The 19,428-nt window shown below is 35.9% G+C and overlaps 1 protein-coding gene across 1 annotated transcript in view; it reads right to left on the bottom strand.

The window, feature by feature from the left end:
* The window catches only part of LOC114457810 (low density lipoprotein receptor adapter protein 1), a 38,929-nt gene extending 21,332 nt beyond the window's left edge, over window positions 1-17,597 (bottom strand). The window contains exons 1-2 of the mRNA XM_028439904.1: window positions 17,352-17,597; window positions 2,404-2,546 (exon numbers count right to left, since the gene is read on the bottom strand). Coding sequence (XP_028295705.1) covers window positions 2,404-2,546; window positions 17,352-17,436 — 228 coding nt within the window. The 5' untranslated portion in view covers window positions 17,437-17,597. The remainder of the gene's footprint in view (window positions 1-2,403; window positions 2,547-17,351) is intronic.
* Window positions 17,598-19,428: the final 1,831 nt, after the last annotated feature.

Here is a 19,428-nt window from a genome sequence, read left to right as displayed (position 1 = left end):
GTGGAGCTGTATTACTATACCAAATTTCAGTTTCTTACATGATGTATTTCTTGTGATATTGGAAGCTGAAAATGGAAGAAAAATAAGGTTGCACAAAAAGCGAGACATTGCCTCCTCATTAAATTGGCCATATCTCAAAAAGTATTCATCCAATCAAACTAAAAATGTACAGTATGCCTATTGAATAATGACCAAAGTCTCTAGGCATTTGTGAAATGACATGAAATGACCAAATATTCCAGGGTCACACTGTGATATCGAATTATGAATGAAGGCTAGAAATTTCTGTCGAAGGGACAAATTTGGAATGAAAGGAAACAAGGCAGACAGCACTACTGCCTTTGTTCACTGTATCAAATGAGAATCCCTGCAGGTGATTCTATATTAAACCCACAACAATTACAGTAAGGACTCAGTGGTAATGTTGTAATTACATTTTGTACATTAAAAAAAGCTGTGTTGCTAATTCCGTAGCTAAGAAACACTAACATCTCTTGTTTCCGTGGTTGTGTTGGAGTGCCATGCCAGCAGGCGAAAACCAATCTGTCAGTTTGAGATATGCCAACTTCAGCTTTTCCCCACATGCTTAGTTCCTCTGTCTTTTCCTATCATGTTTGACTCAAGCATGTAGCGTAATAATAAAAAAGTCGCAATTTCATTCGGTAATCTTATTCACGTTGATTGGTTTCTAAGGGAGCGGACTGAGCGGAGCAAGTTTCTGCTTTTGTCTCTTTGTGAATCAATTACACATTAATCCAGCCATTAGGTTTGGTTCAGTGTTTGATTCAGGAAGAGAGGGGTGGGGGTGGAGGGGGGGGGGTTCTGTTTTCTTTTGATCAAATATTCCCATTGTGCATAAAAGCGTACGTGTTTTAGTTATACAACTAAATAGAACAGTGTGATCGTGTAAAATACTGAGTCAAAAAAGTTCATAATTAATTCAAATAAGTAAAAGTTAGCACAAATTTAAATGCAGGCTTTCAAAACACTCGTGAATAATTGTCAGTATCATTGTATGATGTGTAGGATCTCCCCCTGTGTTTTTTTGTGTTTGAAGGTAAAAATCATAGCAGTGTTTTGGCTGCTTCAGGTGTGAAACCCCCATTAATCCGGGATTAACAGACATATTTTCCTGCAGATATAGTGACCTTGGCCTAAACACAGCTTGTGCGCAACAACAAACGGCGTGACTTTACAGAAAGCTAAAGTTAATACCAGGCTGTTTGTTTTCCCATGAAATATCGGGGGAAAAACAATAAATCTCTAAAAAAATAAATTGTATCATTATGATGTGCCTGTGGTTATTTTACTGAACACTTTGAACTGATTGTGTCAAGAATATCATGAAAAAATATATACTGTATATTCCTAACACATGTCCACGTTTTGATTCACTATTCACTGTCATTAAAAATAAGAATCTCTGAATAACCCCATATAATTTTATAACTTTAAAATACTCGAAAATAACAGTTTTTGAGCGTTTTAATTTTTTCAAAGTGTGTAAATCACTTTGTCACTTTCTTAAATTATTTCCCTTTATACCAATAATTTAAAAAAACTACTAAAACAATATAGAAGTTTCCATAAAAAGTTTAGACCACTGGTTCCAAACCTTTTTTGGATCGTGACCCAATTTTGATAACACAAATGTCTGGTGACTCAAGAATTACTTTTCAATTATGTTTAATCTGTGTTACAAATGCAGAATAGCCAGGTTGTGTTATTTTAGGGAGTTGTACGCTAGCTGCTAAAAACTTAAAAACTTAAAAACTCAAAACCCCCAACTTTTTATACTGCTTTTTTTTTTAACTAGATTTATATTTGAGAAAGTGAAAGTATAGAATACCATTTTAATTTGGATAATAATAATAATAATAATAATAATAATAATAATAATAATAATAATAATAATAATAATAATAATAATAATAATAATAATAATAATAATAAACAGTTAAAAATTAATTAATCTTTTTTTTTATTTATCAATTACCAGAAATTTCAGGCGACCCCATTTAAAATCCAGGTGACCCCACTCGGGGTCAGGATCCCAAGGTTGAAAAACACTGGGTTTGACTGAACCCTAGATACTTTGACTTTGTTTCTATTATTTAATGTTTATGTTATATTTTGTTCTTTAGCACAAGCTAACTAACTGCCATGTATTTTAATGTACAATGCTAATCTAATCCTTATATTTCTCCGTCCAGCTCTTACGTTGGTTTTAGATTCAAGCTTTTCCAGAACAACCAGTCAGTCCTCAGACACTAATGTTATTCACATATTGAGCCAAACACTGATGACAATCCAACAGGTATAGCATTGTTAGCCTCAGATGTAAATACTATGATACGATGGTAAGACTTTGGTAAAACAGGCATGAAAAAAACTAACACTGACCGTTGTAACGATTCTGTGGATGGCGGCCGAGGCCATGTCCTCTCCTTTGGGCTGACCCACCATCGTCATCCCCAGGTATTTGACGTTGAACACCATCCCCTCCAGCAGAGTTTCCTTTGTGTCTGTCCAGTTTTCAGGCAACTCTATGTAAACAGTAACAAAATAATGTGTAAAATTAGGTTGAAACAAAGGCCAGCACCCACCAGAGGTGAAAGTAACAGATTACAAATACTCATGTTACTGTAATTGAGTTGCTTTTATGCGTACTTTTTTTGTGTATATTTCTAAATCAGTCATTTTACTTGTACTTAAGTACATTTTAAAAGAAATAAAGTAATTTTTCACATTTCTACACCCAACCGTTACTGTGTAAATTAATTTTTTTGTTTTAAAATGATCAACAGACATTGTTGATCATTAAATGACCAGACAACAATCAAATGCGTCACATCATAGTCGACCAACAAGATTAAACTTAATGTACGGTGCCAAAACAAACACAAAACTCTCATAAATTTGGCTATATTTAGCCTGAGAATTGTTTTATTTTAAATTGAATTCATTGGTGTTATTTTTATTTTATTTTTTTATATTATACATTTTGACAAACCTGTTATTTTAAACAGATGTCTGTGGAAAATAAATTTAAGTTCCTATTATGCAAGATTTAGTCTTCCTTTTTTAAGTTTATACATTAGATGTTTACTGTATGCAAAGGACGCGTGGCAAGATTTATTATCAAAAATAATAAAGTCATTTTTACTTTGAATACTATTTAATTTAGCTACTTTAACTTGTACTTGAGTATTTTATGTATGACTTACTTGTACAAATTGAATCTAACCAATCAATATACAATCAATAAAATATGCCTGAACTTTTGCTCCCTTTTGAGATAAGTATCATGTAAATCTGTCACTGAAACAGCAGAAATCGAAAGAAAGAGGGGGAAAAACGGACATTTTCACACAAAATAAGTATCTGCACCCTCCAAAGAACGCCGAGCTGTCCTTGAGCCAACCTCAGTAGACAGAACAAGCGACTGTGGCACAGCAGAAGTGCTGAAAATATCTCTCAGCAGCACCTGGACACCCAGCAGGAGAAGAAACACTTACACAACACTGCAACAGACAATGCTTTAGTTATTAGGGGGATGGGAAAACCACCCATTCACTCTGCAGCACATCTAAGCACTATCATAACACAAAAGGACGATTGGAAACACAAAAAAAAGGAAAGTATTCCTTTCGTACACTAAGCTCTATTCCTCGTCTTTTCTACAAATTGTCACATTCATGGCCTTGAGTGAAGTGTTGAATACGTATATAGAGTGTAGACAATAAGACTTGGTGAGAGATAGACACACAAACAAGCAGAGCGACGCATAAAAATCGATGTCCGCCACACCGTGCTGTACTGGCACTGAACGCTCCACATGAGCCATCTGTCACTGGCAGGCCTCATGCAGCTGTGAAGTCAAACAGCATCTCTGCAACACTGCTTCCAACAACTCTGAATTATTAACCAAGTCTTCAATCACACTGTGGGGGTTGCTCTGAAACCAGAGCGGGCAGTTGGTGCGTTTTTTTTTTTTTTAAATGGCTGAGGTTACAGAGATAACTAGGGATGTCAATAAGGAGGCTTCTATTTCTGCTGCATTAATGTTTTGCATTGACACGAACAGACATTGATTATTTATCAACCATATACACACATCCCCAGCCTCTTATCCTGATTGGCTCAATGAGTTCAAATCACAGGCGGTTAATTGGAGGTGCAAAACTCAAACACCTCCACTTCTTTGGAACGTTGGAGGAAACTTAAGCACCATGTTGGTGACCCCTGACCTACAATATCTGACAAATAATGGCACCAGTCCCTGCAAGATCTTGAAAATGTTGAGATCTTCCACAGTTTTCTGCAGACTGCAGTCATGTGATGAAAGCACAAGAAAATCTTATTGAACTTCAATTGAATTGTTTGCTTTTTCCTTGATTTTGTGACTCATTTCTGTTTAATTTGGGGAAATGTTGTGGAAGAATTAGAGGAAAATTGCTGGATTTTAGAAAAATGTCTTTCTACAGTTTCAGACAAAAAAGACAAAAGGCTGCCTTATTATAGAGCTCCATTGAATTTGTGTATTTGGAGTATTTACTTTATCCTGCGGCCCGAATTGGATGCCTCTGAAGGGCCAGATTTGGCCCCTGGGCCTTGAGTTTCCGTTGAATGATCGGCAACTTAGGCCTCGAGTCTGATTACCTGTAGCTTTGATATTGTGTACAATATTTTGTAATAAAAATGTCATAAGATGTATCTTCAAGGGTACAAGTGGTATTTCCAACTGCAATTTTCTTGGTTTTTCTTCTTTACCAAAAATATAGTGTCGTATCATGATTGCAAACTCAATATCATTTATCGTATTGTGAAAAATAGGTTCAAACAAACAACCCTTGCTCAAAACACCAAATCGAATTTTTGTTGAATTATGTAACAATCATCTGCATTTTAATGAGAGAATTTCACAGTGTTGAACAAACAGGCTTTGGGGATAAAACAGCAAACCCTATTTTGGCTTGTGTGAAAATAGACACACAAAAAAAAAAGCTTTCAAGCCAGTTTGTCAATCTTTGGCGACATGTGGATCATGTGTGCGAACGTAAAGGTCACCCACAATCATTCAGAGTCACGTTCTAATTGCAAAGTTTATTGTGTTGCGACGTGTGACAGAACCCCAAAGGTAAATATTATGTTGCCTCTTGATTGCAACACATATGAATTATTCAGAAGCTTTGTGTTGATGCTGCTGGGTGTCTATTACATTATCCTCTCAAAAAAGAGAAGTGCTTAAATATTTAATAAATCCTGCATGAGCTGAGAGAAGAGCTGGGACAGATAAGAGTGACAGGAACAGGCAAAGGGCGAATAATTGGATTTCAATATGTGACAGAAAATCCTTAGGAAAACTGGGAAAATGTTTCAACTTTTGTGGTGACAGACTGTGTGAGTAAATGATAGATTGTGTGTCATTGCGTTCATTAACCCTCCTATTATCCTTGGGGTCAATTTGACCCCATTACATGTTTAGAATAGTTGACTTTCCTTTTTGTTTTGCTTCATATTTCATGACTTTTCCTAATTTGGTACAACTGATTAAGCATAAAATTATCATGATGATTTTTTTTCAATGTGCTGAACACATGTTGCAAGCATTGGTGTTCCCCTGGGGTCAATTTGACGCTAAAATGTGTTTTAACTGTGTAAAACTTTCATCTCTTTCACAGTGAAAGTGACATAGAGGAGAATGTGTCTGAGACAGAGGATTTTAAAGTGAATAACCCCAAATATGTTACAAAAATGAGATAAAAACAAGTAAATAAATATGTTTATGAGAGGAAAGGGTGGGTCACAAACATCAATAAATATGGTTCATATACTAACTCTAAAACTGAAAATTTGACCTGATGGTGGCGCTGCAGGAAAAGTCATATCATCACCACAACCAATGGGGTTCATGCTGTTGTCAGTAAATTTAAAAAGATAAATTAATTCTAATTTAAAAGTTTGTCCTGATGGTGGTGCTAGAGAACAGGTCATGGTTTCATTATCAAGGGTTATTTATGTATTCAACAAATAAACAAAGTGCCTGGTCAACAACTTCCTAACAATCATTTTCTGGAGGCAAATATCCCTGGGGTCAGATTGACCCCAAGGATCAATTGTGTTTGTAATATTTGAGGAACATTGAAGGGTTAAGATCATTTAAATCATCAGACAAGTTCAGGAAAGCTGGCAACACTGTAACATCAACTGCACATACAGTATGTGCTCATGTGTGTATAAAAGTCTCCCAGTTGGGACACACTTAGAAAACAAGTAAAGGCTGAAATATGGGGAGAGATTAGTGTCAAAAATATTCACAATTCACAATATATCCACAATTTTCACATATTTCAATAAATTTTCACATGTATTTTTTCAGATTTTCACATTTGTTTGTCAGATTTTCAGGAGTTTTTTAGATTTTCACCTGTGTTTTAGATTTTTACGCGTGTTTTATCATGTGTTTTTTTTAATTTTCAAGTGTTTTGGGAATTTCCTGTGTTTTTTGTGATTTTCACATGTGTTTTAAAGATTTTCACGCATTTTTAAGATTTTCACGTGTTTTTTTAGATTTTCACAAGTTTTTCAGATTTTCATGTGTTTTGTCACGTGCATTCAGATTTTCACGTGTTGTTTAGATTTTCACATGCATTTTTAGTTTTTCACATGTTTTTCAGAAACGTCATTGACACAAATTCTGCATGTGAAAAATCTGAAAAATACATGTGAAAATTGTGAATACATTTGCGCATATTTTTGAGACAAATCTCTCCCCATACACAAAGCAGTTAGAAAACGATTTACCACAAGAATCCTCCTGTTTCATTCAACAGCCTGAAGATGTCAAAGGCTGTAATGCGTTTGACAAAGTGCTGAATGAACAGCTGACAAGTGTCGCATTTCACAGCAGCAGAGACGACTGGAGGGATGAACTTTTGTAGTAGAACGGGTAACATTTGCTCAGCATGCCTACAGCTCTGTGCAGCAAAACGCCCTCCGTTAACTAATTTTCTGGCTGACTACATTTAAATCATACCCGTTGTGCATTCTGTTGTGGCTCAGCTCAGATTAATACAGAGGATGAGAGGGCACATGCACAGGAAAGTAGATTATCAATTCTATTAATTCATATTTAAAAAACAAGCAGGCTTTCTATGCTATTAGACCTGATTCTCAGTCCACATCCATTACATAATTTTCTTTAATTCAATCTCTTTGCTTTACCATTTCACTCTGATGAAACTTTGAATCTAGGACAGCACCTTGACATGAAAAATGGGACACATTCAGGGAAAGATGGTGGGCTAGGATGGTGTGAGTGTGGGTGGTGGGGGGTGGGGGCTGTAAATGGTTTTCGAACTCTGCCTTCAGGCAAAATTAAAACCAAGTCTCTTTCTCTATTCTCAGCATTTCCTATTTTCTTCATCTGATTCCATCAAACCTTTTATTCTTTATTGTTCTCGAGTCAAATACACAACTTTTTTTTAAACAACGTGCAATCGTCAATCATCGTTCAGTCAGTTCTTAAGCTTTAAAAATGCTGTTAACGTCAACAATAACTACAAGATTGACGGATGATGTTGCTAGGCAACCAATGTCTCCAGGACCAAAGGCCCAGCAGCAGCATGGAGGAGGTACTTGCAAAGTGCATTACTGAGCACCTTGGCTCAGCATCAAAACCACAGTACAAACCCTATTAATTGTTCAGATACCAGTGGGATTACCCTGTGTGCGCACACGTACTGGTAAATCAGATTAACCAGTGTGGGAAACATCATGTTGACCAAACTAAAGTCTCATTCTTCTTTTTTGCTTTATGAATACCCTTATTTCATTGGAAGGATTTGCACTGATTCTGCAAAGTGTTAAAATCTAATAATATCTAAATATATCAGCCTGGAAATCTTCGTGCGATTGCAACACGATTTCCTCTCTTGTTATTAACAAAAAACCCATTTTAAGTTTTAGTATAAATCATTATCATTTAAATGCTTTAAATTAGCTTTGAAAACAACATATGGTGTTCCCCAAGGTTCTGTCTTGGGTCTACTTTTGTTTTATATTTATGCTGCTTTGATTTTGGAAAAGCACGTCTACTGGAGAAGCCACTACAACTATTGTAAAGGCGCCTTCACATCGACCGCGACTTCAGCGACTATAGTTGCTTAAATTGCCCGTGATGACATAGTTCAACATAGTTGCACTTTTTACTCGCTTCATCTACGCCGCCAATTTCAAAGCCCTTTTCCAGCTCAATTTTCTTTTTCACATAAAACATGGCTGATCCTACCATGATTGCAGCACTGTAGTTGTACAAAATCTGGAAATGCCGGAAGGCTAGATGCCGTCGACTCTAGTTTCATGAGATCCTTAAGTTGATTGGATGTCGCAAGAAAGCATCACTTGAAGTCGCTTGAAAAGATAAACATTTTCAACTACGAGCAACTTCCAGTGACTTAGATCACGCGATTGAGTCGCTAGGATTGCGTGAGTTGCGACGCTTTTGAAGGGAGGTCACTTGACGTTGCGTCAATTACGCAGATTTTTAATGTAATCTAGTCGCCAGAGTCGCTTTCGGTGTGAACGAACGTAATAGTTATCTTAGGTTCATTTTTTAAAGTTTTTTTAAATTTATTTTGCTGAATAAAAAACATTTTTTTGAGTAAAGGACTTCAGATAGATTAAAGGCCTCTCCTCAAGTGGGACATGTTCAACTTACTCACTTCAAACTGTCACAGTGTCAGCCTCCAACCATGTATTTAGCATCAGTCTGTCTCCATTTCTCTTCAGCAAGGTTGACTTAAGTTGTCTGTGCGACATGATGTCTATTGTGGCTGAGACTTTATGCGTCTGATCACAGGTTTGTGTGTGCATAGCGTGTGTGGACGTTAAAATACTACATTACCCACAATGACTGGTCGAGACACAAACACCCTGCCCGCCGTTTAATTACTGTAATGATTGTGTTGATTATGTGGAGAAAGAATGCCTGATTCTAGGGATGTAACGATTCACTCAACTCCTGATACGATTCGATTCACAATACGATTCTCTCACGATTTATTTTACAAAATGGGACTGTAGACAAATATAATATATATTATTTTTTGGGGGGAAAAAATTAGACAATACTGTACTATTTTCCTTTAATATTTAATTGTCAAAAGAATCCCTTGATAAGCTATTCAAAACAATGCAATTTAATTAAAAAAAATCTTGAATGAAATAAATAAAGGAATAATACAAATTAAGAAGAAGCCTATTAATTTAAATTGTGGTTCTATAGTAAATAATGCAAAACTACATAATAGTTTTTTTCTTTTTAAAAGTGCAACTGAAAATCTATTTTGTGCCTTAACAATTGGGCTTAAAAAAAAACAACACACTTTTAGACGTGTACTGCGAGTACTGCGATTCAATTTTCAGAGCATCGATGTGAACCGTGATACCTATGAATCGATTTTTAACTGCCTTACGATTAATCGTTACATCCTTACCTGATTCACTTCCACATTACTTTGAAGTAGAATCTGCTCAGGACTGTGATTAGACCTGAAGACCACTTTGTTTCTAATAAATAAACAGGTTTAAACGAGAGAAAAATCTTAACTCTATCCACATCTACAGTACAAGTCACAAGTTACATTAAAAACTGACACGTTTTATCTCCATTCTTTAAAACCACAAAAGGCATGCTAAATTAGCCTGGGAAAAGTGATAAGAAATTGATATTCTAATCTAACTCTTGTGTATATAATGTGCTGAATACTAAATGCCATTGACTCCAGTTATTATGCATAACATAAGCCTCATATCTCATATCATAAATTGTCCTCCAAAGGCCCTGTGAATCATTAATTAACAGGGATCGCACTGATAGTCTCACATTCAGATGTACAGCAGCCTCATCTTTGTCTCTGAGGAGCATGTTTTGGATGATGTGATGTGCACAGAATGAGATTCCAGATTAACACTGAGGTTATTTTAAAGCAAGGCTTTACACAACACACCATTTTAAAATCCAACACCAATTTTGCGATTCAGTTCCTCAATGACTGCAACTCTTTTAACAACACGTGGCATTTTGCAGCAAAGCCAAATTCCATTCATCCAACTTCAATAACAATTATCCTGTTCAGGATTTCAAAGTGCCGGAGCCTCTTCTCGCTGATGCAAAGGCCCAAATTGGACAGAAAAACTCTGCACAGCAACATTGACTAATAACTTGGTCTGGAGAGTTAAAAAAACAAAAACCCACTAGCCTTAAATCATTTTCTGCCAAGAAAATTCATGCATCTTTTCTCCAAAATAGACACAATTTACAGTTTCATCACTTCCTGCTCCGTACTGCTATGCAGAAAGACAATTTCAAACTAAATACATCAGCTTCATCAATTGGTCTGTTTATTTCATGCCACAGATATTCTAACTATTTTGCCACTCTTCTCTGGAATGTACTGTATCAAGCTTTTGCTTCAACCTGCACCTTTTCAGCTGATTAGTTGGATAATTGAGTGTTGTTTGTTCTGTTTTTTGTTTTTCTGAAGACTGCCAAAAATAAAATTCTAATTAATTTCAATTCGATTAAAAAAAAAAAAAAAAAAACTCAAATTCAATTCAATACAAGTACTGTTTTTTTGATACATAAAAACAAATTTGTTTGAAAAAGTTTACAAAAAATCTGGAAAAGGATGAATTGGCTGAGAAGGAGATCATTGGACCATCTTGCCTCACAGTTGGCTCCGCCCCTCCTGTAAAAACTAACACCTGTGGGCTCTACAAGAGCATTGTGAATAAAGAGGTATAGTGAGTATTGAGTAGCTAGCTAGCGTAGCATAGATTGTTCATTGGAGATTTTATAGTATAGACTGGGCGTGTCTTAACTGCTCCAGGAGCCCCGCCCATAATCAAGGCATTTTTTTTAAATTTCCCACCTAGTGACAGGTTTGCCAAAACCAGGTGTTTAGTTACTCTTTATGTAAATAATACTGAGATTTGCAGAATTCAACATCTTCATCAAGTTTGAATTTTGTTTTGTTTTTTAAAAAAAGGAGAAAACCTAAATATACTCCATAATAACAACTCAACGCAAACCCTTTAGATACTGTTTATCTTTGTTGCGTTTTTCATGAAAGTGAATCGCTCGGTACCATGAAATGAATGTTCTCATTAGCAATTCAAACAGGGTGCAATTTCCTCTTAGCTGATACACATACTTTCCCTCAGGGCCCTGGGGGCCAATTTAAATGTGTTTATCAATTGTAGATTTATCTGTAAGAAATTGCATAAAAGAACAAATAGGTGTCTATTTATAACTTGTGCTTTTGCTTTAAGATGAAGACTTTTATCTAAAAAATGGAAACAAAAGACTGAAGGTTTCCATATCTTCATCTTAACAAGCGTTCAGGGCTTTAACAATGATCAGTTTCCTGATGTATTATCACACTAAAGAAAAAACAAATCTTCTCAGAGAACTGCTGATCTCATTTGAGGCTGTTTCTCATCCAGCCCTTTAGCAGATGAGTGCGCGGCACAGGAATCCTTAATGTGCTTCCAGCCGAGTGCTGATGGATGCTTGGGGTGACACAGCCAAACAAAAACAGCTTTCAGGTGTCACTGCTCTGGAGTATCAAGGTGGAGACGTGATCAATATTAATGCTTGAGTTATGAATTTGGTATTGACTGTACATCACCAACACTTTAATGATTTAATCTAATCTAACTCCCATTATATCAACACATCTTGACTTTTTTTTCTTCACATTTCTTTTTACCTTGATGTCCTAGGGCTATTTTTGGGTGCAGGCTCCCCTGGCTCAAATGGGGATAAGGCTAAGGAGGATAGTGCGAGGTGTACATTTTTTGGAAGTGCAGAACACAGAGATGAGATTTGCAACTACAGTAGAGGTGCAGTCTCAGCAGGTGTACTGTGTGCTTGCACACATACACACAAAAAAGTAACAGCATTGGTGATTAAATGGCTGCCAAATGCATGAAGCAAAAGAAGTCAAAAAATGAGCTACGAGTCGATGAGAAACCTAGAAAACACAGGATTAATGTGTTGTTGGGTGTCAGGTTTTGTTCTGTCCGAATTGATTTTTGTAGAAGAAGTCGCACAGGCAAGACAGAGAGCTATCAAATAATATGCCCTGTATCAGGGGTGTCAAACTCATTTTAGTTCAGGGGCCAAATACGGAGCAGTTTGATCTCAGGAAGACCACAGATTTTATGCTGGAAAACCAATAATTTCAACATTATTTGCAGTTGTACGTTTACAAAAAATACAAAATATGTAAGAAACCGACAATATCCAAGCAATAAATCACAGATATAATATTTCTATTTAATCAAGGAAAATGTTATATAATAGTTTAAATAACATCTAAAGATTTTGTAAGACAGTTTAACATTAAAAATGACTGCCATCATGCAATAAAAGCCCCTGCAAATATTGTAGTTTCTTTTACACAATGATTCATGTTTTGTCTGTCATTTTTACTTTCTCGTGCTGGCCGAATTGGATGCTTCAAAGGGCCGGATTTGGCCCCTGGGCCTCGAGTTTGACACGTGCCCAATATGAACAGAACTATCTTCCTTCCCATGCACAAACAATCATAAAATTTTTCCAAATTGACCAAGTTTTTGCCATATTGAGCACATTATTGTCAAATTTACCAATTTTTTGTCAAATTTACCAATTTTTTGTCAAATTTACCAATTTTTTGTCAAATTTACCAAATATTACCAAATTTTGGTATATTTTTGCCAAATTGACATTTTTACCAAATTGACAAAATGTTATCATATTTACCACATTTTGTCAAATGTACCAAATATTGACACATTTACCAAATTTTGTCATATTTACCAAATGTTTGGCAAATTTGCCAAATATTGCCAAACTTACCAAATTTTGTCATATTTACCAAAATTGTCATATTTACCAAATTTTGTCATGTTTACCAAATTTTTGTAAAATTTACCAAATATTGCCAAATTCACCAAAACGTCACAATTTTTCAATTTTATGTCAAAAACAAATTACTTAATTTTTTACAACTTTTTCAATTTTTTTTTGTTTTGTCTTGTTTTGCCTAAAACTGCCTCACCACTGCTGAGAGCAGCTACTGTATATCTGTTCACTGTGTTTGCTTGGCAGCAAAGTTCACAGCAGAACCTTACGCTTGTACAGTCATGTCATCCCAAATGAGTTCCACCTAAAACTGGTGTAAACAATGAGGTTCTATGATTCCCAAACTAAAACAATGCTCATTCAGAACCATCCCATTCCAAAAAAGGATCTCAGTTACTTTCTACTGCATAATTTATATCATCCCAACCCAGCGTTGCCAGTTGGTGTAAAACACTCCTGGGTGAGAAGCTGCAAATAACTCGTCAACAAAGACATTTCTATTAGGCTATTGAACAATAAAGCAGTGCACGAAGCTGTTATTGGCTCAAAACCCATAAAACATGAACATCATTGAGGGGGTGTTAAAAAATACTGGTAAAACAAAACAATCTAAAAGCAAATATATACTGAGGGATGGGAATGCTTTGTTAGTTTTAGCATGATTCCCAAGAGAGAGGGGAAATCGATGTAGAAAATAACGAGAAGTAGTTTTTAATAACATCGGGTTGAGGTTTTAAATCAATATTTGTGGGACAGAGAAATAATAATTTAAAAAAAACATGGTCACTGATCTGAATATAACAGATATGAATAAAAGTGTCCAGTAGATTTTGTTTTATTTTAGTTCCTTTATATGTGTCCGTCCACAGATACACAGATCACCATAAATAAAAAAGGTTGTGTGCAGTATGGTAATACAACCTTTCCTTGAAGATGTCAGGTTGAATATGGTGGGTCGAATCCCTGCAGTGAGGTCAGTGAGTTTGCAGGATATGCAATTCTGTCGGGGTTCGCATTCAAAATGAGATTAACTGCAGGAAAGCAGGAATACGATGTGACCAGAAGACATGCTGCTTTTGACTTTTTTTTTTCTCTTCTTAGCTTGAGTTGCTCACTAGTTTTAGCCTACTAAACAAAATCACATTTGCAGCTGCTGCTTGAGTGATGAGAAAGGTGAATCCCAAACTTGCAAGGGTGCGCGCGACTAAAAGGTAATTGATTCAGCCTCTGCTGAGAGATTAAAAGTTTATTTTCTACTTTTTCCAAAGCCTATCTCTGCACATTCTTACTCTCAGTCCCTCATTATCAAGTCATCATGTTGTAATTTAGCTGCTACTCGCCTCTTTTGAAGCTCCTGCCACTGTTCCCACTATCTCTCCCAGTCAATTAGCCCTTGAGTTTTAACAAACCACTGAGAGATAATTGCTTCTGGCTGGCAATGGGAATAGACACCACTGCTTCCTGCATGTCAGCCTGACTGACTGACATATATATATATATATATATATATATATATTTTTTTTTTTTATATACTGTATATATATATATATATATATATATATATATATATATCAAAGGTCAACACTACATGTAGTGCAATGTTACACCTTAGTGAGGGGGAAGGAACAGGGGAGAGAGAGTCAGGATAGGGCAATGGAAGGGGTGGGGAAGAGTAGACTATTTAAGTCTATTTTAACTAAATATTTTTTTTTTTTTTTTTTATGCTCAATGTTCAACAAGGCCTTTCTCACCCACATGCGTCATGGCGTCACACACACCCAGTTTGGAAACCACTGGGTTAAAATGTCATATTTTAAAGAGCAAATATAAGTAGGTTTCATGCAATTTTTACTCGTTTTCAATTATTATTTTTTTTCTATTAACTCCTGCTTGTGCTAGTTAAATATATAATCAACAAACCAAACATTTCATCACACGTTGTTTATGTGCCTCAGTCCAGCAGCTGCAACGTCACCTTTTTTACATTCTGGCAACCAGCATGGACACCTCAACCCACGCTGGCATAAAGATGCCATTCGCTCTCCAAACTGCCTGTTAAGTAGCTTCTGGACATCACTCAGCCCCTGCTGTTTGCACTGTTTGAGACCACTGTGCGCACATTTTTCAAAGCCTGATACCCTCACAGCTTCTCAGGCACACACTTCTTTTGTCATCATTAAATCCAACTGGATTTAATGGACCAGTGGTGGTCTCAGTTCAGAGGCTTAGCGTGAACAAGATCCTTCAAGTAGACGCAGTAATAATCAAGTTTGTAAGCTTTGATTGCAATAATGAAGAGAAAGCAGCGTGATTGGAAAAAGGAGAGAAAAGTTAGAAAACTATCATCCCTCAAACTTTTTTTCAATTTTTCAATAATAGTATATCGGGATATATCGTATCGTGACATGCAAATCGTAAATTGTATCATATCGCCAGATTCATTGAAATGCACACCCCTAATATGTTGCTATTTATACGTTCAAAGTCCACGATTCCTCAAGAAGGAAACAATGAACTTTTATTAAGTGGTTGTTTCAGTTTAGTTTACTTTAATCCAACAAACCTTAGCCCACTATTTATTTTTACAGTCTAACATTTGACCCAAAGAATAAAGAAACCCAAATCATGTTTAACTAATGACAATGGGCATCTGCATCTGGTTATTCACAAAGGAGGCCTTCATAATAAGGTAAAAAAAAAAAAAATCAACATTTAAGTATTAATGGAGGCAAGAATTTCACAGCCTGGTGAGAGCTTTCACAACAACAGTCGACACATTGAGGAGACAGCAGGACCGCAGGCAGCATGGCAGCCTGTCACTGATGGTGTGAAGAGCTGTGATGCTCTGACTAAAAACCCTAACAACATCTAACATATATATATACACTGTGTTAGTAGTAATAACCTGCAATCATTCAGCCATCAAACTGTCTCATTCAAGACTGCAGGGATGATTCTAGCAAGTCACAGCCATTAAATAGAAACAATCGCTGGCATTAAAAAAACACAGAAACATTCACAGCTATGATCAAATAAACATAGTCGCTCAAAGTTTGGGACATTGTAAAGAACGCAAAACCTGCCCAAAATGTGGGAAAATCCACTATTTGGTTGTTTTCCTTATTGTAAAAATAAAGACAGTGAAAACGCTTAGAACAGAGTGGTACTCTACACAGTTTTACATAGTTTAGTCCAGAATCAGAATTAGATTGAATAATTTTGGTTTATAAGACAAATAAATGCCATATATTTTGAACTCATCTAATGTTAGCATTATTGGATTAAAGATCGTAACCTCTCTCATCTGGATCAATAAATTAGCATTAGAGCAGAGCATGTTATTCCCCCTTATAGATGACCCTGTCTCCACATGACTGTTCTTCAATGTTCATGTCTGTGTTCAACCACCTTCAGGTACAGTGGGGGTCCCCGGTCTCTTGCACCTTTATTTTGGGGGTTACGGGCTGCAAAGATTGAGAACCACTGACTTACAGGAGCCCTAAAGGGGAGAGATTTTTGGGGTCATCCATAAAGTCAGCAAAATGATAATCTATTGTTCTATGAATCTGTGATAACCACATTTATTAATTTATCTCAATAACATCCACTTCTTTGCACCTCAGTATATAATCATCTTAAAGACGCGAATACTTGTTTTAATCAGAAATAAAATGTGGTGGAAAAGGTTAATAAGTACTGAAAATGTTTTGAAAGTGGGGGAAAAGAAATGTGCACAAAAGGCATTGAAATTTGATGGAGAAGTGGCAGAAAAGGGAGTAATGTAGCAAAAATGCATTAAAAGGAGCAAAAATGTGGCGAGAAAAAGTGGTGAAAATAGGTTAAATTATGACAAGTTTGGTGTAGTTGCAGAAAAAGAGTAAAAATAAGAAAAGATGGGCTGAAATTGTTAAAAAAATAAATAAAATAAAATAATTGTTTCTTAAAAGCATCTGGCGACCCCCTCCCATTGTCTCATGAGAACCACTGCTGTAAGTAACTACTCTGCAAAAGTTGACTTGAAACAACAGGAGACATTTCAAAGATCCTAATCCATATAATCAATAATAATAATAATAATAATAATAATTGGAATTCTAGACAACTTTAATGACAAATTAAAGCCTTCTTATTGTTCTTTGACTTGCTCACCACAGGCTGATACTGGTTGAATTTATCAGTAAGTGTAACTGTAGAAATATTTCTCTAATGATAACCCATATCAACACTAAAATTTTAATAAATTAATAAATATTTGAGCATTAGAAAGTTGAGCTCTGACTCTTTGTTGTATCTAATCCATCAATTGTGATTGTATCCAAATCATTTTCGCACACACACACACACACACACACACACACACACACACACACACACACACACACACACACACACACACACACACACACACACACACACACAGTGGTGTGTGACTCACTCTCGTGCTTGGAAGTTCCCCATGTGTGCCGTGGGACTCCGGGGCTCTTGATGATCGCCCTTCCGGCCGATTTCAGTGCGTCCATCCCGGGGTGCGTCTGTGCGTCCGCTCAGGTAGACCCGCTGCACAGTTTGAGACAAACACGGTGAAGTGATGCACACAACGACCCAGCACAGAGAGAAGGAGAGACGGGGAGGATAAAGCTCTCTCCCTGCTCTCTCATCCAGGAACGAGATGCTGAGGAGAGACACGTGCACACACACACACACGCGCGCGCACGCACGCACACCCACTGCACAAGTTAGAGGGCGTGTCCTTTATAACCTCACCATCTTTGCACGATCTTTCTATTTCTATTAGACCATAATAACATCTGACTGAATATACACACAAACTTTACTGGCATCTGATTTTCTAATCACTGCATATTTTTTTACTCACATTTGTGGGAAAAGTTGGTTTTTCTTTTTCTTGTTTTGTAAGAGTGACTGGCCAACGACCGTCGTGTTTCTTTTCTTTAACATGCCATTAAATCAATTAGCAACAACAGCAACTCTGCAAAAATAATAAAATAAATAAATGGTAAGAAAGTGCATTTTATTTGAGACAGGACTCAGTTTATGCAGCCAAATTTTCTCATTGTTTGAAATAAAGAAAATAATAACAAGTAAGTAAAACTCCACAAATGCCTGTTTTCTATTTTGAAGATTTGGTTCCCTCTAGTGGTTGAGACACGTTTGTGCAAAAACAGTGGAGTTTAGAAAATAAACTGGTTTAAAAAGAATATATTATTAAGTGTATTCATCTTGTTGGATAACTTACCTTACAGCTCCAGGTGGTTTGAAGCGCTGATTCATATACTGTATATATGAAAATATATTTGCACTATCACTTATCAACAACACATGTTAAAAAAAATGCAAATATTTAAATATTTAGACCATTAGAAATTATTTCATGTTGTATGTGATTCCTTTAGTGCACACATGTCAAACTTAAGGTGCAGGGGCCAAATTCGGCCCTTTAGAGCATCCAATTTGGCCTGCAGGAAAAATAAAAAATGACGTAAAAAATTAGAATCAATTGTGTAAATTACCAAATAATTCAGATGTAGATACATCAGTCTCTTCAAATCCACAAATTTAATGAGACTTCACAATATTGATTTTTAATCGCAAATTACTGTAATTGTCCAAAGAATGCTTTGGTCTTCTAAAATCCTATACAGTTGCACTAAATTACACAAGCATTGGTCACAAAATTAGAGAATTTTGAAGAGAAGATCCAGCATGAATATTTGTCATTTATTGCTTGGATTTTGTTGGTAAATTTTCTTAAAAACTGTATTTATCATCTATACGTGGAAGTGCAAAAAGGGGCACAAATAATGTGGAAAATTTCACATTTATCACCTAAAATTTGCAGCTTGCCAGAGATCAAACTGCTTCACATTTGGCCTCTGAGGAAAAATAAGTTTGGCATCCCTTAATGGAATCTTCCAAATGTTTATTTTCCCAACAATGTCTTGCTCTGTATTTAAAGGATGTTTGTTGTTATTGACCTACAGTTTAATAAAATGAACACATTCAATTCAGATGGTATTGATATTTAAAATAAAATAAATTGATGTTTTGTAGGAAATAGTTTTAAATGCATCCAATTGCAAATGTAAAAAAACTACACAGTAATCGCAGTATTTCAAAAATGCGTTTAGAAAAAAAGATTTTGCCTTAATTTTCCCTTAAAATTGCAACTTCTGTCCTGAGACGTACTTGTGAGTTTTGATCCAATCGATTTTGATGCTTAGAATTACACACTTAAAACCTGCAATATTACAATACAACACTTTATCAAAGGGGGAAAAAAATACACATTGATGTCATCTTTCTTAATGAAATCTTTATTCACTGACTTCAACTCATCACAGTTTATCATGTAAAGGCCTAAATCCTCTCACTAGTTTTTCACTGTGGAATGTGAGCAGTGCTTTTACTGTATTAGTCCTGTATGTCTAACAAATACACCAGTTGGTTGGAGCCTGCAGCGGCAGCCATGCTGTTTGTTTATGGTCATTTTT

Source organism: Gouania willdenowi, chromosome 24 (genome assembly GCF_900634775.1).
Source record: "Gouania willdenowi chromosome 24, fGouWil2.1, whole genome shotgun sequence".
Taxonomy (NCBI): domain Eukaryota; kingdom Metazoa; phylum Chordata; class Actinopteri; order Blenniiformes; family Gobiesocidae; genus Gouania; species Gouania willdenowi.
This window is presented reverse-complemented; position numbering and strand designations above follow the sequence as displayed.